The sequence below is a fragment of the Eptesicus fuscus genome, chromosome 20 (genome assembly GCF_027574615.1).
Source record: "Eptesicus fuscus isolate TK198812 chromosome 20, DD_ASM_mEF_20220401, whole genome shotgun sequence".
Classification (NCBI taxonomy): domain Eukaryota; kingdom Metazoa; phylum Chordata; class Mammalia; order Chiroptera; family Vespertilionidae; genus Eptesicus; species Eptesicus fuscus.
The window spans coordinates 33,442,522-33,454,782 of NC_072492.1; the positions used below are offsets into that span (position 1 = coordinate 33,442,522).

General features: G+C 41.9%; 1 protein-coding gene across 1 annotated transcript in view; it reads right to left on the bottom strand.

Moving 5' to 3' along the window:
• Positions 1–298: 298 nt before the first annotated feature.
• The window catches only part of PITPNC1 (phosphatidylinositol transfer protein cytoplasmic 1), a 216,519-nt gene continuing 204,556 nt past the window's right edge, over positions 299–12,261 (bottom strand). The window contains exons 9-10 of the mRNA XM_054709088.1: positions 3,484–3,602; positions 299–374 (exon numbers count right to left, since the gene is read on the bottom strand). Of these exons, the coding sequence (XP_054565063.1) occupies positions 369–374; positions 3,484–3,602 (125 nt within the window). The 3' untranslated portion in view covers positions 299–368. The remainder of the gene's footprint in view (positions 375–3,483; positions 3,603–12,261) is intronic.

Sequence of the window (12,261 nt, forward strand, 5' to 3'; positions counted from 1 at the left end):
CAAAAAAACCAGCCCTGCAAATGAAACTATAAAACCCCATGAAATATTCACACGAAGTTATTCTGACTTGGGCCGGCATGGCCTGTCTGAAGAGGGTACGCCAGGTAAATTCAGGGTGTTTTGTTTCTCGGGGTCTGGAAGCGTGAGAGTTTCTGGGGCAGACTTTTTCCGGGGCCGATCTTTGGGCACGGATAGAAACTCAGGTGCATCTGAGGACAGAGGTGTGGACGGCGCACTGGAAGGGGCACTGCGGACTGAAGAAGGCAGCAGGGGAATGCTCGAGATAGAAATCACAGGTGGGAAAACGCCAATTTTCTGGTTGGTGGCTTCCTGAGTGGCTCGTTCAAATTCTCGGACTTCATCCATTGTCATGTCTTCAAAGAAAAGAAAAAGATAGAAAAACGAGCAGTTATTTAGAAGACATGCAAATGGATTCATCTCTACGCCCGTTTTTAAAGGACCTATGGGACCCTATGAAAAAGGGGCCTCTTCGGATTATAAACCCAAATTATTACTAAAATGTTAAACCCTAAATTTTTCCTTTTTACGGAGGCAAACCTCTGAAATAATATTCCTTTATGAATACCCATCTCCAAGACTTCCCAAGCACACTTCAGTGAGTGTTTTATGTATTCTGAATTAGAAAACATCAGGAGTGCCCAGCCGGTGTGGCTCAGTGGTTGAGCATTGAACTATGAAATAGGAGGTCACGGTTTGATTCCTGGTCAGGGCACGAGGCTGGGTTGTGGGCTCCGTCCCCAGTAGGGGGCATGCAGGAGGCAGCTGATCAATGATTCTCTCTCATCATTGATGTTTCTATTCTCTCTCCCTCTCCCTTCCTCTCTGAAATCAATATATATATATATATATATATATATATATACACACATACACACACACACACACACACACACACACACACACACACACACATAAAAGAAAACATTAGAACATCAGTTCAGAATCAGACCAGAGCAGTGAGTATGTGTTGTGGTTATGACTATTATCAGACCTGGACATCTTTTCTATAAAGAGAAGGTAACTAAAACAATCAATGGCCCCAAAATGATACATACAGTGTGTGGCAAAGGTAGGTTTACAGTTGTGAGTATATGAAACAGTTTATTCTTTTATTATTATTTATTCATTTTTGTATTGTTTTCTGTATGAACAACTATAAACCTACATTTTCCCCATCCTGATATATGTGTCACATAATAACATATGAGCAAATCAGAAATATTTTTCAAAAAACAAAATCCTTAAGCAGATTTCCTGGAAACAATGACTAAATTTTCTGAAAGGGAATGCTTTGTTTACAAAGGAAATAAAAAATTATGGTTGTGTTGATATAATATAAAACTCAGAAGAGTACAAGAAAAATCATACCCATGAACCTACCACTTAAAAAAACACCACTAAGACTATTAAGCTAAGGAAAGAGATTATGTCTTTTTAAAAAGAGGTACTGCAAAATAAAATTGAGGATCTCAGGAAAATGTCACTGAATCCGGGTCTGTTTCTGCTCTAATAAATGGATATCATCTCGGAGAAATCGGGCTTTCTGAAAAAGCAGCTGAACACAGTGTCCTACTCCATGCATCCAGCAGAGAGCAGAAATCACCCAGAAGAGACAGAATTTTTATTTTACAGTCCCTTCCGGAGTCTCTTAGAAGTTCCCTTCCTTGAAGGCACTGAAACTGCTCAATTGAAAAGGAGACAATTTCCTTATTGCTCTGGTCATGGATGTTAATTTTGCATAATTTCAATCTAATTTGTTTCTACTCAGGTTGATGATTTAAGTTTTATTGGGCACTCATGCAGTTTTTATTTGTGGTGGACAGCAGCCTCTTGATTTCAATTGTTTTTCATTATGATGGAGAAGAGAGACAATGGAAAAATAATCTCCAATTTGAGGGAATGCCACAGAATACGGGAAATGTCGCCAGCATTCAAAATAACCACTCTGTAACTTTGGAAGAGATACCAGTAGACATATCTCTTGCTGACGTCATGGGAACGCCTGTGAGTTGCAGCCAGAGAACCCACGCTTGGGCTTTCACCTGGGGAGACCCATTCTAGGCACCACAGTCTCTACGTGGTAAACTGACCTAACACCAGTACTCGCAGTAAAAGAGAAAGAAAACCAAGAAAGAGCCTAAGCTGAAAGCTGTAAGAACTCAGAGGAGACAAGCATTGTGCTTTGAATCTTTGGGACGTGTAGTGTCTCTCCCAGTCCTCTGGCTTCCTTTGTCTGGTCCTCCTGACAGTGAGCAGCTTTCAGAGAGCGGCTGAGGGGGAACTGGTGTCTAACATTCCTAAAAGAAAAGGTAATTGTAAGTGATGAAAATTCAAGGACAGTTTCCTGAAGGAGCATTTCTAACTTTAGAACAGGGAGAGAGGAAGACAGAGGTCCTATCGGAACTGATCTGTGCAGAGAGAGGACCACCTGGGCTAACTATTGTGAGAAGGGTTTTCCGCAAATCCAATCACAGCACGCAAAATGGGGAGGAAGCCTTAGGGCCATTTCAACCTCAAGGGCAGTCACGTGTATCCAACAGTGGCCTTGCAGGGACATTCCAAAGACATGTTCTAAAAACTCAACTAAAGATTTCCAAAGTGCAACCGAAGGTCTTCACAATTCCAAAGCATCCGTTTACAGTAGCCATCTCTCAATCTCCTACAACTACAACATCATCAGTTTCTTAAAAATCTAATTAATGTGTTACTCTGGATGATGTGAGCTCAAGCTGCCACCCAGAGATCCCAGCTCTGGCCCAAGGCACATACAAGTGCCTCAGAGGTTCCATTTTTCTTTGTCATCTGTAGCTCCTCTTCATTAGCATGAATGCAACTATATGTAAAATGCTGGCAGACACCCTATAGTCAACTGTCAATTTCCCACGAGCCTGGGAATAACCTGAGGCTCCCTGGGGCTTACCTGACGCCCCAGGCTAGATCTGGTGGAGTCCCCACTCACCACACCATCATTGCCACTGCGCTGCCAGATGCATGAAGGGACCACAGACCCACCTAGACTTTAACCTAGTAAAGACGAACCGACTGGGTAAAACAGCTATAAAAGGCCATAGAAAGCATTTCAGAGCAAATGTAAGGAAACCTAAAAGATCAGATGGGTCAGAAGCCTTCCCTTGAATGAGTAACTGTTACCTATGTTTTTAAAAGTTCTGGTTTTCATATGACCTCTGCTTTTACCCTCTGTTCTCTCCTGGTACAGGCCAGGCCTTCACTAGTCCCACAGAATGTTTCCACTCTCCATGTTCTTGGCTTTATGACTGGAACACCCTGCACGTCAAGTGGCTTTAAAGACTGAAAATGTCTGCAAGTGAGCGGTTCTTTACCAACAGCCCCTGGGCAACGACGCTCTCTGTGGAAGCCCGAGAACTGAGCGCTGGCAGCATTTCACAGATCAGTGTACGTTTGGTAAAGGGAGGGGGCAACATGTTTTAAAATTCTACATACACTTGTTTGGGCCTGGCTCTCTATGTCATCCACAGTGGAGGAATGCTGATTGCAAACTTTTATGTTGGTTTGTTCATGCATGTTTTTCTCGTATTCTCGAACATCGTCCATTGTCATATCTGAAAGAAGGTCAAGACGTTGGCAACTTCCGTTATTAAATGCAAACTTTCAATGGGGAGACTTTAGGGAAAGATGGTAGCTTAGCAGAAGCCAAAGAGAGGTTTAAAAAGCAGGGATTCACTAACTTTATGGAAAGCAAATCATAAAGTTAGCTAAACCAGCCAGAGGGGCAGTGAGTACAAGGAAGGGAACTCAAATAGTCTTAGAAAGGGAAGAGTGGACATTTTTTAGGGGTGACTCCTGTAAAGTGAGCTCAGTGGGTGGAGTAGGAGCGCGTGGGCAGTGCCATAGCCTGAGATCTCCTAAAGCAGAGTTAGAAGATCCCGTCAGGGATGTGCTCAGCTGTGTTTGCCTTAAAACTTACCTTCCATATACCTTTCCAAATAGGTTCTGGGAATCAGTGCATTCGACAAGAGAAAGGGCACTTTCATTGCTATTGTAGGAGACATGACGTAGAAGGCAGGGGACGATGTTCATGGGTATGAGTGAGATTGGGTGCAGTGCTCACACACAGGTGAGCTTTTGCACAGAATGCGTGGTGTCAGAGCGCATGTCTACACTGAACTCCAAGTCTAGCCTAACAGCTTGAAGGTGGATGGCACTACTTACACCCACACTCGTCTATAAATATGACGGCACATGACTTTATGATTTTTGGCCCGAGTCTGCAGGCTTTCAGTATTCAGGAGAATGATCTGTTAATCTAGCGGTTCTCAGCGGGGGGACAATTTTGTGACATTCTTGATTGTCACAACTGGGATGCCACCCTTCCTTCCAAAAAAGAATGTAACTACCTGGTCCAACTGTCAATGGTGCTGAGGTTGAGAAACACTGTCCTAACCCAACTGATAAGAAACTTAAACACGGAACCTGTCCAGTTTCAGTATGTGAAGTCCAGAAACGTAACCATCAGTCCCACTTTAAATACTTCTGTTGTTGTACCCCCCACACTCACCTTTCACCTTTGGCTATTTAACTACAATTTATCAACAACTGTCCCGGATGGGCATTCTCCTGTTGCTCTCACGGCAGAATTTAGCTTCACGCCTCTTTACAATAAAGGTATGCTGAGCAATCGTTAATCGACCACCCACCCTGATCACTAATTAACTTCGAGGCTTAGAGCTGGTATTCACAGCTGGAATGGTTCCTTAAGTATTTTCTGCAGCATGTGGTTTGCTGTCTTTTTATATCAATCCATGTGTGTCATGTGAGATTCTCTTTATTTCCAAAAGGCAGACTTGCCAGAAGTTTCTGATTTAATTGTCTGGGGCCAGGGTAAAGGGCGGCTCTAAACCCAGACCTGGGCCATGTTATTTAGTTGGATGGTGCCCCCACACCCAGAAAACGTCAGTCAAGAACGCTGTCCATAGCAATGTAAGTATCAAGCTAAGCAGAGTCTGGCCAAGCGAAGAGCATGCTTTTGTTTCAGAAAAATTGAGGTAACTGGAAGCAATAAAGAGATGCTGCTTTGTGATTAGAACAAATGCACTTTAGTTAACAATAATAACACATCCTGTCAATACAATCACTTTCATTTCAATAGCTGGTTATCAAAATTTCTTAAACACAAATATGCCTGGAATGAATACTGAGGTCATTCTAAGCTCGAAGTTTAAAACTTAAATATATTTCTTCTCTCCCCTCCACAAAGGATTTTTAGTTTTTCTGTTCTAGTGAATTCCAACACAAATCATTCTTTATCTTTAATTAGCTCAATGTTAAGAGTGGGGCTTAAACTGTGTGACTATGTGCTTTCAAAGGTATATCAATTTAATGGATATGATGAAGAATTTAATAACAAAGATACTCTCATTACTGCCTTGTTCATAATAGTGAAAAATTGAAAACAACCCAGGGGGCCGATAATGCTATGCAAACACAAATAATGTAGAAGGATATTTAACAGCACAGAGAAATGTCCTGGGTATATTGTTAAATAAAAAATAGGAGGTAAAAACTTGTACATATTATGTGAAATCTTTTTTGCCAGAAAAGCATTATATACATTTTAAAAAGACAAAGTATGCATTTCAAAATGTAAACCGTGATTGTTTCAAGGTGTCAGAATGATAGCTAATGACCATTTTCTTCTTTTTGCTTATTTATATTCACCACATTTTCTACATCAAATATGCAGTATTTGTGTAAGAAAGAAAAAACCCCCAAAACATTTAATAATCTATTATTTGTGGTTATTAGAAGAGGGATACCATCAATCTGGAATTGGTAAGGAGAGACACTTTTCTAGAATGGTGCCCATTCTAGAAACATGACATCCTCCTCCCCGTTTTTAAGATTAAGAGTTAAGAAACAAAGTTTCAGAAAGTTTTGTCTAAAAGGAAAACAACAACAACACACCTCCCCATCAGACCACATAAGGGTGAACATTTCTAGGCCCGGATGATGTGGCTCAGTTAGCTGAGCGTTGTACTGTGCACAGGTTCCCGGTTCGATTCTCGATCAGGTCACATGCCCAGGTTGCGGGCTCCATCCCCAGGCAGGGGTGTGCAAGGGGCAGCCAATCGATATTTCATTGTCACCTGGATGTTTCTCTCTCTCTCTCCCCCTTCCTCTATAAAAGTCGATTAAAAATATTAAAAAAAAACACAGTGTGAACATTTCTAACAAAGTGATTCTCTAAAAGATGATGAAAATTTGGTCCCTGCTGCTTCGGAAAGCGAAATATGTTTGCCTGAATCCTGAACTACTCCCACGTACCATACATGCTTATGGAAATGGAGTAAACATTTTCCGTCTTCTTAGTAATTTATGGAAAGCCTACTCAAGTGAAAAATGTAAGTTCCTGTTCAGGTTATCTGGTAAAATGTATTACGTCTTGCTTCTGCAAAGTATATTACCTTGCAATCTATATGTGAATCAATTTTCTAGTAAATTCAATTACAGGTGGCCAAGGGCAGATTATCCTTTCAGAGCCGCTTCATCTTCATTACTGATCGATTTTTAATGATCAGTGACGTCTAACCGTTTAGGTTCGGATCTCTTTGTTTCCAGCAAGCAAGCAAACGCTTATGTGTGTCAGGGCATCTCTTAATTAAAAGAAGCCTATGTCCATTATTTTGCAAGTATACTGAAAAATAATCACCCCTTAATTTATAAGTTTAAAAGGTCATAATTTACTTCTCTTAAATAAGGTTTCTTAAATAATAGTCCGATTTAAAAGAATATTGGAAGTAGCACAGTATTTCTTCTAAGAAAGGTACGTCCGATATCTTTGACCCTCGGCTGTCAGAGGTTGACGGACAGAAGCGGCACTTGGGGAGTGGTTCTGGGGTATAAATGCCCCTCACTGCATTTCAGTGGAGCAAGATTTCCTTTCTCTGTCCTCTTGCGAGGCCATTTCTTTCCTTCTCTTTCTGACCCTCCTTCAGGGGAGGGCAGAGCAGGTCCCCGTCTCCTAGCCCACCCTTGGAGCCTGAGTAAAACCTCCTCCTCTACCATCAGCCCAACTTCCAGAGAGAAGTGCGGGACCCAGGGGATCTGTTAATTGGTGAATCTTCTTTGATTTCCTAAAAACCATGAACTGAAGGCTCTCATTAAAGAGCAAAATCTACTTCAACTTTATGGATCTAGGTCTACTTCACCCATTTTCTACTTAAAACAAAAAATGGGTTCTAATTATTATTTAATGAATCACTCAAGTAATGCATGAATTATGTTTCATAGAAATAATTCCAGTAGTATTGGATTATGTAGAGAAAAGAGTTTAACTCCTTTTAACCTCCCCCACAAAGACTATTCCTTCTGGAAATACCCACTGTTAAGAGTTTGAGGCACAGACTGCCAGATTTAAAAAAAAATAAATTTACATGTATGTTACTACACACACCCGCACACTCTCATTTATTTTTACACTTATGGAATGATACCATCTTAAACTATACTATACTATACTATACTATACTATACTATACTATACTATATATATTGCTCTGGCTTGCTTTTTCCAATAATGGGAAATGTACATATTTTTATACCAATACATAAGAACTACCTTATTTTTTTTAACTGTTACACATAATATTCATAGTATGGGTGTATCATAATTTACTTGACCATATTCCTGTTAATGGACATTTACACCGAGTCTAATTTTTAGCTTTTATAAACAACATGACACCGAATAGCTTTGTACCTATATTCATGAGCACATGTGTAGTATTCCTTAAGAATAAATTTCTAGAAGTGGAATTGCTGGGTCATAGGCTATTTGTACTTATCATTTTCATAAAAACTGTTAATTTGTTCTCCCACCTATCCAAAACTAAATATTGTCACTCTCTTAAATTTCTGCTATCAGATGGGCAAATGTCTTCCTGTTGTTTTCATTACATTTTTTTTTAAATCAGTAGTGAGGTTATTGGCCATTTGCCTTTCTCTTTCTACTGTTTACCTGCTCGTGTACTTTACTTTTTTTCTATTGAGTTGTTGGATTTTTGACTTATAGGAGCACTTTATACTAGTATATTAATTAATCCTCTGTTAGCTACATATATTGCAAGTTATATTCTCCTAGTCTTTCAACTGTGTTTATGGTGGCAATTTTCTTTCAATCTTTTTAGTTTTAGAGAAGGCAGGCTGGCCCTAGCTGGTTCGTCTCAGTGGACAGAGCATCGGCCTGTGAACTGAAGATCAAGGGCACATGCTCGGGTTGCTGGCTCGATCCCCAGTACAGGGCGTGCAGGAAGCAGGTGATCAATGATTTGCTCTCATCATTGATGTTTCTCTCTCTCTCCCTCCCTCTCTGAAATAAAACAAACAAACAAACAAATGAAGGTAGGCTGATTTTATAGGAAGTAGAGGCGAGATCACATATCTGGAGAGCCTTTAGGATAGAAGTCAGCTGAACATACAGAGAAACTACAAATACCAAGGAACAAAAGGTCTGCAAGCCTGAATTTTCCTACCTTGCACTGCACAGTTGCAGCAACTAAAATTAAAAAAAAAAAATTATTTATTTCAGAGAAGAAGTGGGGGAGAGAGAGATAGAAACATCAATGATGAGAATCATTGATTGGCTGCACCGAGCCCACAACCTGGGCATGTGCCCTTGACCAGAATTGAACCTGGGACCTTTCAGTCCCCAGGCTGACGCTCTATCCACTGAGCCAAACCAGTTAGGGCACAGCAACTAAAATTTTTTAAAAAGGCTCTACCAACTCTAATTCAATAACCTGTCCAATGGCGCATTACATTATATTTCCTTCTATAAACATTTTCTCTCCACTCCCAGGCTCCTTAGCCGAAATAGAATTCATTTTTTCTTGCTCGAAGTCAAAATGGAAATCTTGAACAAGTGGCTGGGTTGGGTGTGGGGCTGGGCGTGGGGGAGGCTCCAGCAATCCTGAATTAGATGTGATGCCCCTTTGGCTCCACCACAATGAAGGCTATTCTTTGGGAAGTGCCTTATTCAAACCTTTAAAAATCATTATAAGGTCAACAATGTTTATTGCAAATAGCTTAGGGTGACTACACCTTTTATGCAGTGAAAGTAGCCAATCCTTAAAGCTTGGTGCATACCCTTTCCATGTACTAATTCAGACCACTAAGATCCTGGGTTGTAATCTACAGCTGTCATTTTTTCCTATACAGTAGTTCTTAATTTGAGGAAGTGGAGGGTGGGGTCACAGATCCCTTTGAAAAGCTGATGGAAAGTTATGGGTTCTCTCCCCAGAGAAAAGAACATAAGCACACACATAAAATACTGCCTAAGAGCCAGGGCACTCAAGGTCATGTGAGGCCATTGGAAAATGCTGGCCTGGTGAACTCAACCAGCTCATGCTAATCTCTAAGCATGTCTTTCTCCACGTAGAGCTTGCTTCGCTCAGTGTTAGGCCTGCTCTAGGGACTCTAGGATGATTCCTAAGTCATTGTCATGAGGTGGTTTCATCTGTACCAGTCAGAACTACCCCTCCGCCCCTATATTTTTTTGGAACGGTGAGGATTTACAAGATGTTCATGAGGTTCCACTCAATCACAGCCTCCCACTGGCAATCCTGTGTTCCTTTCTCAAAATACGGTCAGTCTGTGAAGCGAAACCATGTTCTTATGAAGCTGGGCTGCCTATTTTTACCCACCCCATTTCCTGAAATGCCTTGTTGCTACTTCTTTGATTAGTGTTCTAATCACACAGGAGACACCCAAGGCTCATGGGTAAAGACCAATCAAGCCTTTGAAAGACAAACTCAACTCCTTCAATAGTGGAAATGGTTACACTTTACTATGAACATGAGCAGAATAACATCTGTTTAGGAAATTAGTTATGCGGCAGCAAAATGCTGAGACTCAGAAAAGATACAAAATTAAAATCCTTGAGCAAGAAAAGATCACCATCAGCTACAATGTCATTTTTTTTTTTTTTAACTCTTAATTAGGCACTGGAGATGGTGAGTCTAGGGAGAAAGACATACAGGGCTGCCACTGCATAACGGTGTACAGTTTGTGTGCAATAGAAACACTCAGCCCAGGGGGTAGATGGGGCTAAAATTTAGCCCCAAGACGATAGCACCTGCTGAATCTGCCTAAAGGGAGTGCCCTTTTCTAATTCTCACAAGGCACCAGAATTTGGCAGTTGGTCCTAAAGACTGCTACCATTCTTGAGTTTAATCTGTACTGAATCAAACTGCTCTTCCTTGCGATCTAATCTGGTTTGCAGTTCATGTTATACGCCAGGTGTTCATAAGCTTTATCAAGCATCAGACTCATCTGGAGGGCTTATTAACACAGATTGCTGGCCTGTACTCCAGTGTACCTGATGCTGTAGGTTTAGGGCAGGGCCTGAGAATCTGAATTTCGAACAAGTAACCAGGGGATGCTGATGTTATTGGTCCAGGGACTTCACTTTGAGAACTAGGCTATGAGCTACAGACAAGAGTTGTTTTTGTTTGTTTGTTTTTATTTTAGACCTTGTCCACGTTTACTAATGACAGCCTCCCTGGCTCTGTACAGAGCAAAGAAAAATAAGCAACTTCAGGTGCCCAAAACTGCAGGGCTATCCTGGTAGACATTTGGCTTCGGTACCAGGGACACACCCATTTACCTGAAAGGCCCACAGTCCCCAGCATTACTGTGAATAAAAGGCTCAAAAGACACTCTGTGGGCAGGGCCATTTCCACCCATTTGACTTGAGGGTCTGCGTCTGTGTAATGAAGGAGCCACTGTTTTGCTGGCAAGCAGCTCAGACGGGGGACGATGCCAGCAGTCACTTACACGAAATGGATGGAGTGGTTCTCAGACTGCTTGCTAGGTGAAAAGGCTTCCTGTTTGGTTAGGGCTAGGATTGTGTATACAGGGGTAGAGACCTTTCTGGGGAGTACACGGCACCCTGATGGTCTACATCCACGAACCCACAAGCTGCTTCTCTGCACTCAGATACAGAAAAGGCTTTTTGTCAACAGGCCCCTGGAGTTCTGTCTCCACTGAGCCCATCTGAAGTAAACAGGTAGGTGTTGTGTTCTCTGTGAGGTCTCTAGGACTGGAGACCTCCAGGTTCCTTCAATGTATTATTCTACCTTTGGGCCCCTGTAATAGTCTGAGCTTTTTCTGTTTTGGGATTAGAAGTATTTTAGTCTTCCTTACCCCAGTCAATCCCCATCCTCTATAGTCTAGCAGGTCTCTTACTGGAGGCCCACCCACAATTTTTCCTCTTTCTATATCCATCTCTACTCAAGCCCTTCCCTGATTGACAGGCTGGCAGTGTTTTGTCCTCTGAACCAGGACCCAGCTGCCCTGTTTGATGTGAGCTTTCTTAAAAGTCTATGTTGGCATCCTGGCACTAGAGAGACATCCTCTGACGTGCCCAGTGTCTCCTCGGTCTTCAAAGTGGCAGATATTTGGTCCTTCGGGTCCCCTTCACTTGCCAACCTCCTTATCAGTTTGAGCCTGTTATTCGTTGAATATCCTTTTGATATCCCTAGTGTAGGCGGTAAGGAAACCTGGAGGAATCCAAGTTGGGACTACCAGTTCTTTAACTTTTCTGGGGTCTGTGCTTCCTCTAAGAATCTGAGAAAAGCTCCCCAGAAAAATACAACCGGAAAGATTGGTTTAAAGATCGGGGAAGTAACCACAGGAGACTGTCCCTCCTGCCTCACAAAAGACAACCACAGACAGGTCTCAGGGAGACACACAACCATGAGCTGAGCCAGCCCACGGACCGCGGGTGGCAGCATCCTGGGGGTTGTGTTAAGTGAGTGGTGATCTTGCCCTAGCCGGTTTGGCTCAGTGGGTGGAGCGTCTGCCTATGGACTGATGGGTCCCTGATTCGATTCTGGTCAAGGGCACGCACATGCCTGGGTTGCAGGCTGCCAATCAATGATTCTCTCTCATCATTGATGTTTCTATTCTCTCTCCCTCTCCCTTCCACTCTGAAATCAATAATATATATATATAAAGAGAGTGGTGATCTTCCAAAAGAATCTCTTCTAGGAAGATGCATTTGTTCTTCAGAAGATGCAGAACTGGGAACAATCGCAAAAAATAAAAGCAAAATATAAAAAAAGCCCTTGGCCTACAAAAGCATGTTTCTAAAAAAATGTGGCTCAGAAACAGCAAACAACATTACTGACGATCCCTGCCTTTGTCCATTCAGTCCACCCTCCCCTTTCACTTTGTTTGATACTTTCTGTTCTGAAGAGGAAG